Consider the following 19913-nt stretch of genomic DNA (forward strand, 5'->3'; position numbering starts at 1 on the left):
ATAGTTGTTAATTTCACCATGTCATTGGCAATGAATACAGAAAGAATTTATCTATAAATAATTTTTACTTAAAAACAAAAACAATATTTCATAATCCTCTTCGGCGGTTTTGATGTTAATAGTGGTCAATTGCAAAAAAAAATATAGATACAAATATCGTATTTTACAACTCTACCTATAAATGTTTATCTAACAAGTACATAAAAATTCTCTTTCACCTTTCCCTATCATCCGCACACATTTTGCGATCACTATCTACATACATGACTAGCGTCGTTTCCCGAAATGTCACTAAAAACGTTTTTAGAACAAATGATTGGCAGTGGGCTTGAGATGATCTCCTAAAAGATAAGAAGCTGCACCCGTGCTGGCGCCCAGCAGGGACGAGAAAGGGGATGAAAGCGCCGCGGCGGCCGCCGCTGCTGCATGGTGTGACCCGTGGGACTGAAGATGGGAGGGCTGCGTGGACAAAACTTTGTTCGCCTGTTGAACCAAGAATGCTGTGTTGCATGACTGCGGACTCATCGATGGCCATTTGTTGTTGTTCGAAGGGATGTGGTCGTCTTGGGGTAGTTTACCTAATAAAAATAGAAAAGCAAATTACTACTAATTACTGTCAATTTCAAATCAGACTATACTTTGTTATTTATAATGGATCTTCTATACTCGCGAAGGGTTAATTTAGAAATTCGAAAAAGATTGTTGAAGGTGTATGTCTGGAGCACGGCGTTGTACGGGTGCGAAACATGGACAGTGGACGCGGCGGAAAAGAAAGGGTTAGAGAAGCGTTCGAAATGTGGTGTTACAGGCGAATGATGAGGATATCGTGGATAGAGATTAAAAATAAACAGGTATTAGAAAGGAGAACAGAGGACTCTATGGAAGTAATTTAGAAATAGGCAAGATAGATTGGTAAGACACCTTCTCAGGCATGAAGGTCTAGTCAGAGACATATTAGAGACAGAAACAGGTGTTAAGAGAAGTAGAGGTAGACCCAGATTAGATTATTGTTCGTAATTAGTTAAGGATGTAGGTTGTTCTAGTTTTAGGGAAATGCGAAGATTAGCTCAGGATAGGAAAGAATGGAAGTCCATGTCCAACCAGTCTTAAGACTGACGACCTTATGATGATGATGATAATCGATCACCCATTTTCTATATCTCGAAAGCGATTGTTAAAAGTATACGAAGTGTAACAATTATATTGCTGGAATTTTTAAATAAAACAAAACAGAATTAATTTTTGTTCAATTTTTTATTATCTCGGCATTCACAGTAGTCACCTTCTAACTCTAAACATCGTTGCCCTTGTCCTTCCTACCCCTGGAAACTCCCTCTTTCGTACTTAACGAAGTTCGGAGGCATCGTCCTACTGTCGTCACCATAAGGAGTACTCTTGAAGTGGATTTTTATTTTTGAGAAGAAAACAAAATCGCACGGGGGTAATTACGAGCTCTAAAAGGAATACAGCAACGTTTGGTCAAATACTCATGGACAATCAACGAAAAATTCATGGGCGCGTTGTCGTGATGAAAAATCGTGGTTTTCCTTACGAAAGGAACGAATTCACGGTGAATAATTCCTTGATCTTGGACTTGGACATCTTTACTTTCTTTAACCACCCTCCTCCCACTTCTACCCACTGCTCACGCAGGAGTTTTAAATAAAAACTCGTCCTCATACTCATTTTCTAATTAGCGAAGGATTTCAGATGCTTTTTCGCCCAATTTCTCCAAAAATTATATCACGCGGGATGTTCAAGAAATTTTCCAATTCCCGTTCGGTAGAATTTAAAATTTGATATCCAGAAACGCAAGGAAAATAAACCCACGCAAAAGAAATCGCAGTAAATAACTAGTTACAAATGTGGCTTCGCGTTGTAGATCTCATATTAATATTTGTAAATTTTCATTTTAACCATTTTGGCTTATGACAGTGGAACCTAATTAAGTATGTAATTGCCCGTACCATCCCGAGCAGTAACAGCCAAAATTTGAGTAAATAGAATCACGTAATTGGACTCTCTTGCAGCTCATTATTCATTTATCCAAAGTTATAAATTTTATTCATTCGATTTTTAAAGAAGGTGTTTTTTACTAACGATTGAACTAATTGGTACAACCACGAAAACTATTGTTTTAGATTGAGGTACAGTAATATATTTATACGTATTACTTCAGCTGCACTTATTTCAAAATATGATAAGATAATTCGTAAAGTTTTATGTGACTCTTTGTATTCCTCTAAAGGTATAAATGATGTTTTAAAGGACAAGAACAAAACGGTTCTGTCAAAGCGATATTTATCGCCGGAAAATGCTAGTCTGTTTGTTACGTTCGGGAAATATAGCAGAAAATCGAACAGGACAATATTATTTTTATATCCGAACCATAAATCTAGCAGCAGCTGGCTGACTTCCCGTGTATATGTTATTCATTCTCGGCGGCATTTTCGCAAGAGGCGCCCGTTGCAGGACTCTGACATTTAATCTAGAAAATTGCCCGCTACCACTCATTTATTTCCATTACTGTCAACTCTTTAGTTCGGTCTTAGCTGTTTGGGGCCCTGCACGAACAATCCGATGTCATATTATCCACAGCCACTTCTAAGATATCGTCAGCATCGAACCAACGCATTACGCTAAGTGTATACCTTTCGACTTTAGTAGACCTTAACATTAAGCTGAATCTACAACGAAGGCATTTTCCCGATTAGCAACCGATTGATGTTCGTATGCACCTATGTCAAAATTATTTAGTTAAATTATGAATCGATAAGGACTCTTGAACACGTTTTTTCTCTCTCCCCGAGATAAACAGAGATTGCAGGGTGGTATTATTGTCCGAGAGGAATGGAGGAGTTGTACTAAACTTTACAATTCATAATTTTGTAAAAAAAAACGATTTCTAACTCATCATCATTATTATCATTGTTATCATACAGGCAACAGTGTGAAATCTGGTTAGATATGCGTCTAAATCCCCTTTCTTCTAAACTGGCTGTAAATTCCCAAAGAAAATTTCTTCAACACCTTCGACGCCCTTTTCCATCAAGCTTCAATATTTCAACAATATGTACCCGTAGAAAAGATTAGAAATGAAGAGGTATTGGAAAGAATAGGAGAACAGAGGACTCTATGGAAGTCAATAAATAATAGGCGAGATAGGTTGGTAGGACACCTTCTCAGGCATGAAGGTCTAGTCAGAGACATATTAGAGGCAGAAACAGGAGTTAGGAAGGGTAGAGGTAGACCCAGATTAGATTACTGTTCGCAAATAGTTAAGAATGTGGGATGTTCTAGTTTTAGGGAAATACGAAGTTTAACTCAGAATAGGAAAGAGTAGAGGTACGTGACCAACCAGTCTTAGGATTGACGACCTTATGATGATGATGTACCCGTTTTTGACAGCATCCTCTAAACAATATGACTATTGACTACACTTACTATTTCCATTCACTGGTTTTATATCCCCATTGGAAGACTGTTGGGAGTTAGCGCTTGCCGTAGAATTAGGAGTAGTGGAGATGCCCGAGTGTGGAGATCCAGGCTTTATATCCTTGCTTCCGTTGAGGTTCGTCTTCGAACTGGAATTGTTCTCGGATTTTATGCTGGGAGACGTGGTCGTGTCTGCGGTATTTGTAGTTGCCTTTTGCTGGGCCAGCCTCTCCTGCTTTCGAAATTTTGCTCGGCGATTTTGGAACCAAACCTGCAAAACAAAAAATCAGCAATCAGGCCAGCATCAGGCGAACGTAACTTGGGGCAACAAAATGGACAACTTTGGTGCTCCCTGGCGGAAAAGTTAGTCATGAAAGTACTAGATACATAAAAACATCCCTTCGTCTTCTTTCAATTCAACACTCTCTACAATTTTTTATCTATATTATAAAATTAAGAAAAAATGAGTAAATAATAAAGTTGGTGCAGGATAATTGTAGAATTGGAAGTATTGATTATTAACTAATATTATTGAACTGATAGGTATTTGATAATATAATTAACCCTTAAGTTTAAACTTAAATAAAAGTAAAACTGAAATACTCGTATGCAAGGGAAGAAAATGTAGGGAAAGGGCGAATATAAAGATAGGAGACGAAAAATTAGAAGAAGTGGCTGATTTTAGATACCTAGGAAGTCAGATAAGTGAGGATGGAAGGAGTAGTAGGGATATAAAGCAGAGGATAGCGCAGGGTCGTGTCGCCTTTAATAAAAAGAAGTCACTTCTATGCTCGCGAACGGTTAATTTAGAAATTCGAAAAAGGTTGTTAAAGGTGTATGTTTGGAGCACGGCGTTGTACGGGTGCGAAACATGGACAGTGGGAGCGGCGGAAAAGAAAAGGTTAGAAGCGTTCGAAATGTGGTGTTATAGGCGGATGATGAGGATATCGTGGGTAGAAAAGGTTAGAAATGAAGAGGTATTGGAAAGAATAGGAGAACAGAGGACTTTATGGAAGTCAATAAAAAATAGGCGAGATAGGTTAGTAGGAGATCTTCTCAGGCATGAAGGTCTAGTCAGAGACATATTAGAGGCAGAAACGGGAGTTTGGAGGGGTAGAGGTAGACCTAGATTAGATTACTGTTCGCAAATAGTTAAGGATGGGGGCTGTTCTAGTTTTAGGGAAATGCGAAGTTTAGTTCAGGATAGGAAAGAGTGGAGGTACGTGTCCAGCCAGTCTTAGGACTGACGACCTTATGATGATGATGATGAAGTTTAAACTAATTGTTAACGATCGATAGTGTGATTTGTTCCTATTGGAACGATTTATACGAATTGAAATCCACGGACTCTCTATCCAAATTAAAAGTTACTGTTCCAACAAATCTGAGTATTGGTGCCATGGAAACTGCATTTTTCCAACCGTCGCCGTCGTATCGTATATTGTACAAAGGGGACCCATTCTGTTCGACATTAATCAGTAAACCCCTTGACGTCCAAATAAATACAGAATCATGTGAAGGCAGACAGGTAACGTTGCTGGGTGTACATGTATGTATATGTAAGTAGGTGCATTTGTACGAAAAACAAACGACTGTTACATTTATCCGGAATCAATCAATTCAATTGACCAATCAGGCACGTTCAACTGCAAGCGAAAACAAAATGATTGCGCATAGTCTCGACGAGTCGGGTAAACAACGCAGTGACCCATGGGCAGTAATAATATTTAGAGTCGCGTTACACCAAGCATTGTTCGTTATGATTCACTAGTTACAGGTAGAGGAAGCCTAATTCGACTCCCCCAACGTTTAAAATCATTGATATTGGAATAAAATAATTCGAAGTGGTCTGTATTCTGTCGAAATTGCCAGACGCGGATCGCGATTTCGATCTTTTTGGATCTCATCAGCGCGTTGCAGACAACTCCGGCAGAACACAGACCAACTTTTACCTGCTGTCTTAACAGAGCGTTTTAGAAAATACTACAAATGGCGCGGTAAACGTCATCTGTAGTACGATGCTACATTTTAGGATTACGTATGCTCCAACAAGGTCCATTTAAATATATGGATATCTCCTTGCTGAAACGAATCCCGGCGTAGCTAACCTCAACGTGATAGGCACGTTACCATAATCGAATAAAAGAATTCGAAGTGGTCTGTATTCTGTCGAAATTACCAGAAGCGCATCGCGATTTCGATCTTTTTGGATCTCATCAGTCTTCGAATTATTTTATTCGATTATGCTAACGTGCCTATCACGTTGAGGTTAGCTACGCCGGGATTCGTTTCAGCAAGTAGATATCCATATATTTAAATGGACCTTGTTGGAGCATACGTAATCCTAAAATGTAGCATCGTACTACAGATGGCGTTTACCGTGCCATTTGTAGTATTTTCATTGATATTGGAGTTTACTATTCTCCAAATGAAAAAGCAAAAGGTATTTCTAGAAAGCCGGTAAACTCCTGGTCAACAATTCATCACAATTGTTAGAAATTTTGAAACTATTAGCTCCCATTAGCACACCATTAGTGGCTTTCATAAAATCTCTGACCAAACTGGTGTTGTCCGTAGAGGTGATAATAAATTTCATTTGAAAATCTTTAAGAAAGAAAAAGTCCTTGCTTGACTCCATTTGGTATTTATAAAGCCCATGAAACCGTAACTTCTAATCTTGGAGAATATTATTCAACCAAAACCTCGACCTTCAGTACATAGTTAAAAATCAATTTTCAGAAGGATAATGCTTTCCTGAAAGGACCTTTAACGTTCAATATCACCAAAAAGGTTAAAATTCTTTAAATCAAATTATTAGCATTGTTTGGTAGAGTATTTCTCATTGACAAGAGATCGAAAAGTTTAGATAATATTTGTATGTGAAGCCTTATTCTTTTTGCATCGCAAGAAGCAGCTTTTTAGAGGACAAAAATAGCCTTATATAACAATAGTATAAATCCTTACAGAATAGTTACAATCGTAAATACTGTTATGATACACAGTGAAAACACCTGTTGACAAGTGTAAGTATCCTTGTCTTTCAACTTAAAGTATCTTTTACCACAGTATACCGCATCGGTTTGGAAATGAGCCATCAACTTAATGTTACCGCCATAACTTGCTTCAGTTATTTTTACGTCTTCTATAAAAACTATCAACTCGTAAATTCATTAATATAAATAACTCCACTCCGTATAAACAAAAAATTCAAAAAACAATCAATCACGTATAAAAACAAAAAATTGAAGCAACGATTGATACCATTTGCCATTTTACGTGGAACTCCAACTTTACCAGCGTCTGAAGTCTGAAATTGTGTCTACAATAGTAACTTTTGTATGATATATCCCAATTATTAGAAGAAAGCCTATGAGTGGAGTAACCCAGAATTCTAAATCATGAAAATTAATAATCGCCATCTTAGAAAATTCCTTATCAATTTACAATTGTTTATGTTTATGCTTACAAGTATACATCGAAAACGCCATCAACATCATTAAAGACAGTACAACAGATCAGTACTGTATGACTACTACTATTTAAACGGTTAGAACCGTTCGAAATGTGGTGTTATAGGCGGATGATGAGGATATCGTGGAAAGAGAAGGTTAGAAATGAAGAGGTATTAGAAAGAATAGGAGAACAGAGGACTCTATGGAAGACAATAAAAAATAGGCGAGATAGGTTGGTAGGACACCTTCTCAGGCATGAAGGTCTAGTCAGAGACATATTAGAGGAAGAAACAGGAGTTAGGAGGGGTAGAGGTAGACCTAGATTAGATTACTGTTCACAAATAGTCAAAGATGTGGGCTGTTCTAGTTTTAGGGAAATGTTTAGCTCAGGATAGGAAAAGTGGAGGTACATGTCCAACCAGTCTTAGGACTGACGACCTTATGATGATGATACTTACAAGTAAATATGACTAGACTCCTTCTACACGTCTAAATAATAAAAGATTTTGCAACCTTTGTGGATAGCTTGAGAGAAGGGAGTAAATGTTAACAATAAAACCATCATAGATATTAGCGAAGGGTTGTGGAGGATGAGGGATGACGACGAAACGTTATATTAGCATAGTTCGAGTCGTCGAACGTTGATTAGTGTTTATCAAGGATCCTAAAGGTAGGCGGTCGAGCGAATGCGGTTATGGAGAGTAGAGAGACGGTTGACGCTTGGATTTTCTTCTGTTCATGGTAGTAGTGGTGGTGGTGGTGGTTATGCTGCTGATTTTGCAGACCGACCCTCTCGCGTATTGGCAGGAGGCAATTAAGAATCATCGGTATTCCAGGCGCAGGACGTCGCTTGCCCGTTATTTGCCAGATTGATTGAACCAACCGAATCCTCCTGCTTGCTACCCATTCCTGCTACTGCTACTGCTACTGCTACTCCGATGCCACAGTTTCTACGACTTGTTTCTTCGTCTCTTTTCCGTTCATTCTCGCATATCGAGTTCATCCGTTCGATTCAGATGAATACGGTCTAATGAACAATTGAACGAGAACGAAACGAGGGAATCTCAGTCAATTGTAAAAAAGGAAAAAGAAATCTTCCACAGACCAGAAAGACAATTAAAATCAGTCTGAAACTACTCAAACTCCTCCCTTTTATCAGATGGTGCCGTTAAATCTATTTTTGTAATATATAGATCTATCTAAATATCTTAGGAAATGTAAGACGAAATTATAGTAAACTATATGAAACACTTTGACAGTTTAATATCAAATATTAATGTGAAAAATTAATCTTCAATTTTTACTCACTAGAACACCAAAGTGTCAGAGAATTTATGCGTAATGCCAAAGATCGCGGGTTCGATTCCCGGCGAGGGTATAACAACAGCTTTAAATTTTTCCTCATTAACTTGAAGTAATTTATAGTGGATAAAAACTGAAAATGAATTTTTCACATTAATATTTACAGTAAACGGTCGCAGAAGATATTTTATGTGTTTCATTGACAATGAGTAATTTTATTTTCTTTTTGAGATAATAATTGAACGATAATTTTCTCAAACATCTGATTCAGAACAACACGCAGCTTCAAGTTCAAAACATATCATCAGTATAAAGAGAAATTAATACAACTTCTCATTTATTTGCTAGCATAATAACAACAAATTGGTTTTCATTCCCTATGGTACGTATTTTAAATATTTGGTGGTATAAAAATAGAGATTGCCAACTATAATTTTATTTCGTTGCATATGTACAAGACGTAAAAATATAATTTTTCACGATTCCTAGCCAAGAGCATATTGATTTATTAAGCTCGCCTTTACTAAAATTCCGTAATAACGTTAGTCATTGACACCTAGTGTGTAAGTCTTTAAAGAATTTCGCACCTCCGCGAGACCTGCCTCAGCTGAGATTTTGCGTGGGGACTTTTTGACAATTATGTCGGGAAACAGGTGCGGCAACGTTTGAACTAAAACAGAATACCTGCTTGATGATTCGTTATTATAATATGATGTGTATCAATGTCCGTAACAGATTTGTCTGATTGCAGGAACATTCCTGTCAATTATTCCGTTTCTTTTGATCTGTTGTAAATCTGCTTGTATCTTATGTCAAATTTCCGCGTAAAGAGGGTAGATGTAGTTCAATATTCGTTTAAAAATTCATCTCAAGCAGGATTTCTCTTCGCGATTTTTTTTCCTGCGAGTTACGACATCAGCCGTCACATTAAAATTTCCGAAATGAAGTAAGTCTTAAAAATCTTCCGCGTAGCAAATTAAGCGTGGCAAATTCGTGACATGTATAAATTCTGCCGCCGCGGCAACTCCACCGGCCTTAAGTACACACGTTCGCCACCCCCTCGGCTGTGCCTTGTCACTTTGTTAAATACACATGGAATGTCAAATACCACCGCACACCACCCGTCGTCGACGTCTAAACTCTCTCCTCCACTGTCGCATTTGCTATCACTCAGTCAGTCATTCATTCATTCGGTCCCTCGCGTCTCCGTCAGCTCAAACAGAAAACTTTTTACTGTGCTCGGTCTGACTAATTTACTCTGCAAATATACTCTCTTTAAGACTTACTTTTCCCTCTTCATCATTATCTAAGCCCCAGCAAAGTACAACAATCAATAACTAAACATATCTACGTGACACACTAAGCCAAAAAATCTTTTTTTGTTAGATTAATAAAAATTTAGTACGTAGTAAATTACGTGTTAGGAGGGACGGAGTATGATAAGGATTATTACAAAAAAATCTTTCTAAAACCTTAATTTCTCCCATAGCGGTCAATCCTCTGTCGATTTCAATCTCATTGGATCTCCTCAGCACGCCTTAGACAGTTCCAACATACTTAAATCACATAAAATGTAGCATTGTTCCGCAGATAGGATAGGCAATTTCACGATAAATAGTAATTAATATACCTAAGTTTAATTCTCTTGAAACTTAAGATAGTTTGTCAATTACTAATTAAATTTAGGCATTATTTAGTGTGCCTTGTAGGTATATATTATTGTAAATTTATGTATTAAACATAGTTCATCAACGACACAATGCTTTGTTAGCCACATGGTGCGGCAAAATGGCAAAAATATTTACTCAGAGGTCCCGCGGATCAAACTAATACGGTCCTGTTTGCTCAGAGACTTAAATGCCTGGATAAACAAGCTGGAGCAAGTGTTGAGGCAAACACCACATGTGTTATACACCGGCTTATTCATGTAGGATAGGTGAGCTTTATCCTTTCCACCAGCCTCACTTGTTCAAGAGAAATAATATGTATATGCTCAAGGATATTGACAGAATGTAAATTGGTTACAAGTTCACTGTGCTGTATTGTATTGTGTGAACAGATGCTTTTGATTGACTACGAAATATATAACACACAAATGCAAAATGGTGACGTTACAGAAATCGTGAGTTTTTATTAATTATCACAACTTTCGATATTTAAGGAATCAGGTTAGGTTAGGTTAGGTTAGGTTAGGTTTGGTTAGGTTAGGTTAGGTTAGGTTAGGTTAGGTTAGGTTAGGTGATGATGATGATGTTAACTTGGAATGAACAAAGCGCTAGAGATATAAAACAAAGGATAGCGCAAGGTCAGGGGGCCTTTAACAAAAAGGAATCACTTGCGCGCTCGGAAAATCTATAACAGCGGCAGAAAAAATACCATTTCCCCTAATTTCCTTCCAAATTCAACGAAATATCTAAATTTATTCATACAATTTGTATGCGAAGATTAGCCGAAGATAGGAAAGAGTCGAGGTGCGTGTCCAACCAATTTTAAGACTGACGTCCCTATAATGATGTTGTTAATGATGATGATGAATAAAGAAATTAGCAGTTATCAATGTGTCATATATATACAAGCTGCAGAACTCCTCGCAAACTTAAACCACTACTAAATCTTTGTTTGTATTTTATTCATTGAACTTTTCACCCTGTCGTGTCGCTAATAGAATTATTTAGCATTTTTTTCGTTCGATTAGGTATTTATTCAGATTAGCCCTTGTCATTGTGTATGGGATAATAAAAAACCTGTCAGTGGTCCCCATTGTTCGTACAATAATAAAGCAAGTGTCGACATGTTTTGTGTACAATAGCACCCAGTCTATTAACGAACATTTAAAATGACACATGTCGCGCACTAACATGAAAATACACAACTAGGGTGAAGTTAGTATACCTTTGTTTTACAGACTTTTTAGTAAAATAATTTAAATTGTTGGAAACTCTATGTAAGAGATTTAAAAAGTGTGTAGTAAAGCGTCATGTGGACTTCTTGAATAAGGGACAAACACATACACGAACGAACTAGGGGTAGAATTATGATGATGTAAGTGTAAGTGGTACGGTGATGACTATTGCAATGAATATTGGATTATTTCCGCTCGGAAGGAACTCTTCAATAAACGTGCAGTTGCGGGGGTTGGTGTATAAACGTACATACACATCCACACACATACATATGTATATGTATTAACACCCATATATCCATATTTAAATCCATATCGTAGGGTTGGAACGAACTAAAGAACACCCCCTATGTAAACACGGACTGATGCTCATTATTAAGGACCTGTATCTTGTGCGAACTAAGGATCGCAGGGGTGAAAAAGTGAATGTAATGAAAATATATAAATTTTATTATCACTTGCCATATACATACGTACATTTGGAGATAATGTGATTTCAAAGGCGTAAAAAGCTTTAGTTATATTTCTAAGTTTTGTTATGATGACTAATTGACTATCATTAACCGAAATAAAAATGTTCAGTCTCTCAGAGTCTTTGAAAGCAAGACTCGAGTCTCCGTCTCTCATCGAGTCTCTCTGGTGCCGTTGAGAGAGACTGTCAAAAAATCTGGTTAGCGTCTCTGAACGAGAAACTCTAGTCGCTCATAGAGAGATCCTCACTTCGTATCCAGTCTCTGAACGAGAGACTCGAATCTCTCAATAAGTGGTGTCTCGAAAGACATAGTTAAAATTTCCTAAGTTCAACATATTTCAGAGATCCCAGTCTTTCTAAGAGAGGCTCGAGTCTCTCAATTTTTCAATTTTATTGGTTCAGTCTCTCTGTAAGAGACTCGCANACCAGTCTTAGGACTGACGACCTAATGATGATGATGATGACTCATTAGGGATAGATTTGCTTATCATTATTCAGCCTGTTTTGTTTTATTATATTGGAAATTTCGGCAATTTCAAATGCAAACAAGGTAGTCAAAAGTCTCTTGAATGATCTTTTGCAGTTAGAGATAGATTTGCTTATCATTATTCAGCCTATTTTATTTTATTATATTGGAAATTTCGGCAATTTCAAATGCAAACAAGGTAGTCAAAAGTCTCTTGAATGATCTTTTGCAACCAGAGATAAAAATGTTCAGTCTCTCAGAGTCTCTGAAAGCGAGACTCGAGTCTCCGTCTCTCATCGAGTCTCTCCGGTGTCGCTGAGAGAGACTGTCGGAGACTGTCAAAAATACCGTTAAGCGTCTCTGAACGAGAGATTCGAGTCGCTCATAGAGAGATCCTCATTTCGTATCCAGTCTCTGAACGAGAGACTCGAATCTCTCAATAAGTAGTGTCTCGATAGTCATGGTTAAAATTTTCTAAGTTCAACATATTTCAGAGATCCGAGACTTTCTACGAGAGACTCGAGTCTCTCAATTTTTCAGTTTTATTCATTCAGTCTCTCTGTGAGAGACTCGAATCTCTGAATTAACAATTTTATCGTCCGAATCTCATACAGAGACTGTGAGAGATCCATAAAAACCCCTAGGCAATAACTGAGAGACTCTGAAAGACTGTGAGAGACACTCTCAGAGACGCTGAAAGACTCTGAGAGACTGAAGAGAGACTGAAAATTTTTGTCTAGGGTAAATAGTTTTTCTTTTTTGTATATGTTCATAAACCCAATTACTACCGCTCGCAATTTTGCAAAATACTTTTTTAAGAGTTGAAGCTGTGTGGGGTGTATTTGTGCAAGACACGACGCGACGGGGTAACAGATGTCAAAAGGGTAACAGCAAGTTCCGCCTTGTGGCCACATTGTATCTGCGCATTGAGGGGTAGTTCTTCCCGTGTCATACCGATTGTTAAACGAAGATTAATCTTTCACTAACTGTACTTTTGTTAGCTTCCTGTTCACTTTCGCTAACTTATGAGTTTATGTTTTTGTCTACGTGTGTATATTAAATCGCTGCCAGCCTGTCATCTAGCCAACTTTATCTATTACATCCACGTATATACAGTATGACCCAACAACAATATAATAGTAGAACAGAATTTTATGAAAACGCAAAATACATTGTTAATTAAAATATCCTAGAAGTTTTCCGATACCTTGCTACGCAAGATTCATTTAATGATTATAATCAAATATACCTGTAATTTTAATCATATGGACAATGCCATAATGAACTTCTTCGATGTTTTTAATTTTTCTGGGCATACATGCATATATACACTCCTTCTTAGTGAGCATAGATCTTTAATTCGATATATTGTACTTGTACTTGAGGTCATACAGACGACAAACATTTTTTTTAAATTGTTTTCGACATAAATTAACACTTCAGGGGGGTAGTATGGAAATTATGGATCATACATATTGTTTACCGGATCTATCACAATTCCTTCCTTTTTAAGAGCGTTCTAACTACAGTNAAAAATTTTGGGTATTGTGTGGTTAGTAAAGTAACAGATTATGTATAATAGTAATAATAGTTCGTAATATTTACAGTCTTCTTACGTCCTATCTAATCATCAATATTTATAGTCTAAAACATGTCAGTTTTTGTTTTTGTTTTTTTTTTTTGAAAGTGTTCATTTTATTTAGTTATTACACCTTCGTTTGGCATCGTAAATATATTTTAGGCCATCGAACAAGAAAAGCTAACCGTTTAGAATTACTACACCGTTTGTTTTTATTAGCAGAAGTTGCTAATTAATGTAAACTGTTGTGCTCCACGAATTACGATTACTTATTTAATTCATATTACGACCAAAAACTACTTTGCTTGTTATAGACACTTTTTACATCAATAATACAGCAAAAAACGTGGACACAGTGTTTTTTAAATTTGCTGTTAAAATAAAGGATGAGGCACTTTCTTTTGCTTAAATTTGCACTTAATCTACAGAAAAAAATTAGTTTTTATTATTTTTTCTTTTTTAATTAAGGCAATGGGCGATAAACGACGAAGAGAACGGGTCCCCCCAGGATATCTCAACCAATATACTAACACAATATTGAAATTTTTGAAGTTCCAAGTACGTGTCAAGCTAATCAATTGAAAATTAAAATTATTAGAAAAAAAATATCGTTTTCTTATTTTATCACAATTAATCTAGTAAACTTTTAAACAACGATCCTCTAGTCAGTCCAAAGAAATAAATTCTTTTCTATTTTCGCAAAAGCCAACTGTTAGTGTCTAATAAAAATGAAAAATTTTTTGATTACACTTTTTGAAGGTCTGAAATTTCGTTGGTAAAAGAATTAGGGGTGAATTATTTTGGCACAACGAGGGGCGACAACTTTGCGTTGCAAATTTAGCAAAATGCGTGCCAAAAACGGCGCCGACATAAAAAAAACAATACAAAGATATAACTGAAACACATTCTGACAGTCTTATCGAACTAAAACCGTAAATACATACAATACGTAAACTATCACTATCGAAAAGGCAGTGTGAACTGTACAAATCGAACAACAATTTCGCGGCAGATCTATACGGTACTAAGACAACACTCTGCGCAAAAAAATAAGTTAATTAACTATATTTTTGCCCGCACCACCAGCGCTTTGTTAATCATTCCTAATTATGTATGTATGTGTATGTATTTTTTCTTTTTGTCACAGAGCACTTAGAACACGGTCCCTTACACAAAGCTTAGATCCCTGAATCATTATTTTTGGTGTACTGTTACTTAATTTTATGTAGTTAGGTATTAATTACTATTATTTTATATTACAGAGGAGAGAAGACGTTACTGAACATATACAGATTATTATTATTATTATTAATTAACTGATTAATTAATATTAATTGCTACTTTCGGAAATGAACACTACGTTAATTATCACGGTTTTCCTTTTAAGTTTGGCAGAGAGCAAGAGTGACTTGTAGTCATGTTGTTACCTACGGTTGTCGTCCCACTGATGAGGCGACGGGGGAAGCTCCGATGGATGGGCCACTGTTGAACTGGAACAATACATTACTTGTTAACACGGTTCAAAATAATAACAATACACATTTAAATAACACACAATACAACACAATCTTAAGGAGAATATAATTAAAAGTATCTTTTAAAACTTTCAATTTTTTTCTTTGTGACTTTGTATCAAATGAAGATAATTTTTGAGGGTTCCGTACTAAAAATATGTGCATGCTTTAATTGCAGAATGAGTGGAAATTGACTAGAAACGTCGGTAGGAGGGGGGGAAAGAGTTGGGGAGGTTGAAGATGACCATGTAGAACACTAAACAAGTGTTTCTGAGTGGGGGTGGAACGAGTAGAGGCGACTCTTTAGGTGGAGGGGGTTAATGTAGTAGATTAAAAAAAATATACATTTAAGAAATAATTAACTATTAGAATAATACGAAACCCTCCTAGAGTGAAGCTTACTCTAAAGAAAGTATTTTAAGGCTACATTTAATAACAGAATTACTGGATGGAAACAAGCAGCCAAGCAAAATTTTCTCAAGACTAAACCTTATTCTACAGTCGGTTTTACGTCTTTTTTGAAATAGTATTAATTAAAAAAAAATAAAATTAAAACAATTTCTCAAAAAACTATAATACAATTCAATTAAAAAAAAGTAACTACAATTTGTATGGATGTCAGTGATGAAAATATGAATTTATTAGTCACAGTGCCAGTGAATTAAATTTTTTATTGTATATTACTCGTCTCGTGCAAATTTTTAAGATGAATTTACTATCCAATGAGTTGCTTACTTGTGTGTAATTAGTGTAGGCTAATTAAGAGTAAGTCAGTGAGAGTTACTACGTTTCGAAAATGAAAAGAAATAATTACAAAAATGGTTCAAAATAAAAGGAAAAAAAAAACGTAAAAAAAAAACTAGCACTAACCTAATCTTTTAAAGCACATCAGGCAGCACAAAGAAAGATGACGGGTGATAAAAGAATTTCAAGGGTCTTCTTGAAAGGTGCACAACATTTTTGCCTCCTGTACAACAACAACGCAACCATCATCTTACTATTTTAGTTTAGAATTTTACTTAAAACAATAAAAAAATAACTGACAGAATAAATGACTTCCATGCACGTGTATAGATGAGTTTATTAATAGTTTTTTATTGAATTATCTGGGAATCACAAGTCACACAAGTATGCAGTTTTTTAAATGTTATTTATAGTACATCACGAAAAAATTGGAGAAGAAAAATTTTGGGTATTGTGTGGTTAGTAAAGTAAATATAAGAAAAAAAGATTAATGAAAAGAATTAATGCACTATTATAATACAGTCTGAAAATTTTTCTAACTACAACACTGAAAACATTAACTACTATTTTAATTTAAAGGATAATGAAGCTTGCGCCAGCATGGAAATCATAAATTTAAACAATCATAAACAAGATTGAAAGCACTCTACTACTTGGTGTACGTCATTCTGTTTAATAATTTTTATTATTCCCGTTCATTTCAAAAGCAAAAATTATCCCAAACGTAACTGTTCCAAATTAACGCCCTTGTCAAACATTTAAAATACTACAGCTAGCAGTAAATATCAATAGATTGCGATATGCTGCCAAAAATTTTGTTATTGTATCGACTTTTATATAGCAACTTCGGATTAATTGATGATTTATCGAAACTACCTGTGGTGTGCTGATGGGAACTACTATCATAATTGGTAGTTTAGATAAATAGTGAACTTAATGTTGTTTAATAAATAAAAATCATTGCCCATAATGTGAGAAGTAACTCAATATTTTAGATAGTTTTTCCTGAAAGATATGGGAAAAATAATAAAATTATTTACAAAAAAAAAACAGTATGTTGGCAGTTAGAAAAGTTCTATCAAATCAAGAAAAAAAATAATAAAAAAAAACAATAAAGCAGTTTTTGTTAACCACCACACCTGCAAAACCAAAAGAAGTGATGAACAACATCATAACCATTTTCAAGCAGAATGTACAGCAAAACAAATAAGTGTCGGTAAATATGAAGCTCGCTATTCTGTAGTATAGTATGAACATGTATGAACTGGGAGAGAGGGAATATGCGTGAATTAAAAAAATTAGTATTAATTTGTTGCCAGAACACATCACTTCACTCTTAGGCAAAAACAAAAATTGCATGAGGTAGCAAAAGTACCCACAAGAGTTGATATGATAAGAAAGCGATGAAGTGACATGGGTCTGGGGTGAAATTTGTAGCTGAAGTAAGTAAATCAAATTATCTATAGACATATATATGCATAAATATGTTTATAAATAATTATATAGATAGTGCAATGCAACGTACACCAAGTGGTAAAGTGTGCGGTCACCTATGCAATGGCGCTGGCGCTGCTCTGGGGGGCTCCGATCCCGTCTTACCTGGCGAAACTCTTGAATGCTGCCGACTGAGGATTTATACACAATGGTACTCGACTTGTATTCAGTTGCTCGGCTATGAACTCGTGCATTTGCTCTGGAAAGTATAAGAAAGAAGAAAAATTACAAACGTGCCATTCAATTTTCATCTGGCCCCACCCCCCCTATTAAAAATTACTGTTTCAAATATAATTAATTCGTTAGCAAACGTTTTCCTCCTATTTACATTAAATTACTAGGATAAGAGTGAGCTTTAAACTTTTCTATCAGCAACAGAAGTCTTACCTTTGACCTGTTGTACAGACGACAGCTTCTTCTCCCACATATCATCGAAAGGCTGAGGTGCCGTTGTTTCAAATTCCGTGGTATACTGCCTCATACCACTGGCTGTAGTATAGCAGCATTTACACATACACGAATGATACCTCAATCTTCCTTCGTCTAAGTAAGGATGCGCCAAAGCATCCACGACTGATATCCTTTTATCCTGTAAACGAAAAAAAATATGCAATGCAAAAATAATAAAATTTAATAGCAAACAGCAAAAATGAGGTGAAAGTTCCACTTCTATTGACATGTCTACAGCTTAAAGCATAACAATTATAGTTTTCGACTACAGTCAACTGTTGAGCGTTGCGCGCGCAACTTCCGTTGCACTTTTCACGAGGTAAAAGACGTATAACTTAAAAAAAAAAAAAATAAGTGAGTGCAGCCTTACGGGATCAAAGACGAGCATCTGGCAGAGTAAATGCACGACCTCGTGCGTCGCCTGAGACGAGAGGGTGTAAAGTGCGGTCAATGAGGGAGGTTTCGGTGCCCTTCTCAGCATGTGCGTTTTTGCTCCTTCGCACGCGTACCGCATGTCCTCGAGCGACGGCGTCCCGAGCAGTTCGGTTATAAGTTCGAGCTGTTGTATAGGATTTTGCGCCTGGAACAGGATCCGCCTGCTTAGCAGCTCGCCGAAAATACATCCCACGGACCAGACGTCCACGGCGGCCGTGTAGTGCTTCGCACCCATCAATATTTCCGGTGCGCGGTAGTACTGCGTCACCACCTCCTGAGTCATGTGCTTGCTCGAATCAGGCTCTTCTACACGTGCTAAACCGAAATCACAGATCTGCGACACAAACAAAATATTTAAAACATTTCGCATTTCTTTTTTTTTTTTTGTTAATTTCCTCGGAGAATTTTCCAAAATGTTAAATAACTACTGCAGCTGTAGTGAAATTCATTAGGCTCGCCTCAAGCGAGACGAAAATACAAAAAGCTTTATTTCTGTACTCAATAGAAATATTTTTATTTACACGAATTTCAATTAACTTTTAAGAAGTAACAATGTTTTTAATCAGTTCTAGTTATTATTTTAAGGAAGGTAAACTAATTATGATTGTATTTTCGAGAAAAAGTTTCACACACTTTTAAATATCTATTGTGTCTAAAAACTACATGACATTTTCAAGTATATTGTTTGAACAAATCGGAATGATAAGGCTTCATTTTTATTTTGAGTTTAATTTAAAATCCGGATGCAAAATTTCATTACCCCACTTAATTCCCTTATTCTAAATCGTACACTACATAAAGTTTAATCAAAATTGATCATAAACATCGCAAGGAAAGTCCTTAGATGGTGCCACCTCTTTTGCTTACCTTGAGAACACAGTTACTATTTACAAGCAAATTTCCAGGTTTGATATCTCGATGCAAAATCCGCGCAGAATGTAAATATTTCAAACCTGCAACAGAACAATAAATTGACCCGCGCTCTTCCAGAAAAAACAGCAACACGTAACTGACAGTTTCAGATATAGTTGAGAAAGAAAAAAACTAAATAATCGGTGAATAACATACCTCGAAGAATTTGGTACAAGAAGACTTTTATGTGGTCAGGTGAGAGGGGCTGGTGCGAGACAATTATTTTATGTAGATCACTTTGTAGGAGTTCCGTTATTACATATCTAAACAGCAGTTGAGGAAACATTTACATTTTGTATTCAATGATGTACACACTCTATATTCGTATGGTGATGCTATTAATCTACTTAAAGGTTTGGTTAGGTTAGGTTAGGTTAGGTTAGCTTAGATTGCGCTGGATTGACTTGGGTTGGATTGTATTATGTTTTATCATGTTAGATTGGTTTATTAAGNTGTTACTATTATTAATTTGCTGGTTAAGAACAGGTGAACGCACTGAAGGAATTCAATTAGATGAAAAGAACTCGTTTAGTTTTTGCTATTTCAAGGTGTATTAAATGAGCATTAGGTAATGAGATGTTTTTATGATCGTGGGTTAATGAAAGTCATATTTTAATGGACTTTTTCTCGTGACTACTTTATAACGGAACTGCGAATCGCGGTTTGCTTGATAATAGAAAATCAACTCTTAATGAGCACGACAGAAAAACTTCGAGAGTACTATATTGACTGTAGTTAAAATGTTCTCAAGTGACA

General features: G+C 36.1%; 2 protein-coding genes across 7 annotated transcripts; both read right to left on the reverse strand.

Moving 5' to 3' along the window:
* Positions 1 to 85: 85 nt before the first annotated feature.
* LOC108739524 lies at positions 86 to 7794 on the reverse strand. Its single transcript, XM_018473449.2, has 3 exons — positions 7771 to 7794; positions 3445 to 3706; positions 86 to 578 (listed from the first exon to the last, which is right to left on the reverse strand). The coding sequence occupies exons 1-3, from the start codon at positions 7792 to 7794 to the stop codon at positions 304 to 306; spliced, it is 561 nt and encodes a 186-aa protein (XP_018328951.1). The 3' UTR covers positions 86 to 303.
* A 5793-nt stretch (positions 7795 to 13587) lies between these two features.
* On the reverse strand, positions 13588 to 19574 carry LOC108739531 (serine/threonine-protein kinase NLK). 6 transcript variants are annotated; one of them, XM_018473462.2, is made up of 7 exons: positions 19314 to 19574; positions 19113 to 19198; positions 18181 to 18579; positions 17748 to 17949; positions 17466 to 17559; positions 15993 to 16089; positions 13588 to 15098 (listed from the first exon to the last, which is right to left on the reverse strand). In XM_018473462.2, the coding sequence occupies exons 1-6, from the start codon at positions 19441 to 19443 to the stop codon at positions 16011 to 16013; spliced, it is 990 nt and encodes a 329-aa protein (XP_018328964.1). In that variant the 5' UTR covers positions 19444 to 19574; the 3' UTR covers positions 13588 to 15098; positions 15993 to 16010. The 6 variants fall into 6 exon arrangements, 4 of the variants coding, with proteins under 4 accessions (XP_018328964.1, XP_018328965.1, XP_018328966.1 ...); XR_001938172.2 differs by lacking the exon at positions 15993 to 16089 and having other exon boundaries at positions 17392 to 17559; positions 19314 to 19572; XM_018473463.2 differs by lacking the exon at positions 15993 to 16089 and having other exon boundaries at positions 19314 to 19573.
* Positions 19575 to 19913: the final 339 nt, after the last annotated feature.

The sequence above is a fragment of the Agrilus planipennis genome, unplaced genomic scaffold, assembly GCF_000699045.2.
Source record: "Agrilus planipennis isolate EAB-ADULT unplaced genomic scaffold, Apla_2.0 scaffold58, whole genome shotgun sequence".
Classification (NCBI taxonomy): Eukaryota; Metazoa; Arthropoda; class Insecta; order Coleoptera; family Buprestidae; genus Agrilus; species Agrilus planipennis.

What these genes read in the sequence shown, in the direction of transcription:
- LOC108739524 (XM_018473449.2), bottom strand. Translation starts at nt 7,794, where the DNA reads ATGGGTAGCAAGCAGGAGGATTCG. An exon ending in GTAGCAAGCAGGAGGATTCG is followed by an intron (nt 3,707 to 7,770) that starts GTTGGTTCAATC and finishes TTTGTTTTGCAG; the next exon opens with GTTTGGTTCCAAAATCGCCG. An exon ending in AAAACCAGTGAATGGAAATA is followed by an intron (nt 579 to 3,444) that starts GTAAGTGTAGTC and finishes TATTTTTATTAG; the next exon opens with GTAAACTACCCCAAGACGAC.
- LOC108739531 (XM_018473462.2), bottom strand. Translation starts at nt 19,443, where the DNA reads ATGTTTCCTCAACTGCTGTTTAGATATGTAATAACGGAACTCCTACAA. An exon ending in ATAGTAACTGTGTTCTCAAG is followed by an intron (nt 18,580 to 19,112) that starts GTAAGCAAAAGA and finishes TTTGTGTCGCAG; the next exon opens with ATCTGTGATTTCGGTTTAGC. An exon ending in GCATTCAAGAGTTTCGCCAG is followed by an intron (nt 16,090 to 17,465) that starts GTAAGACGGGAT and finishes GTTGTTGTACAG; the next exon opens with GAGGCAAAAATGTTGTGCAC.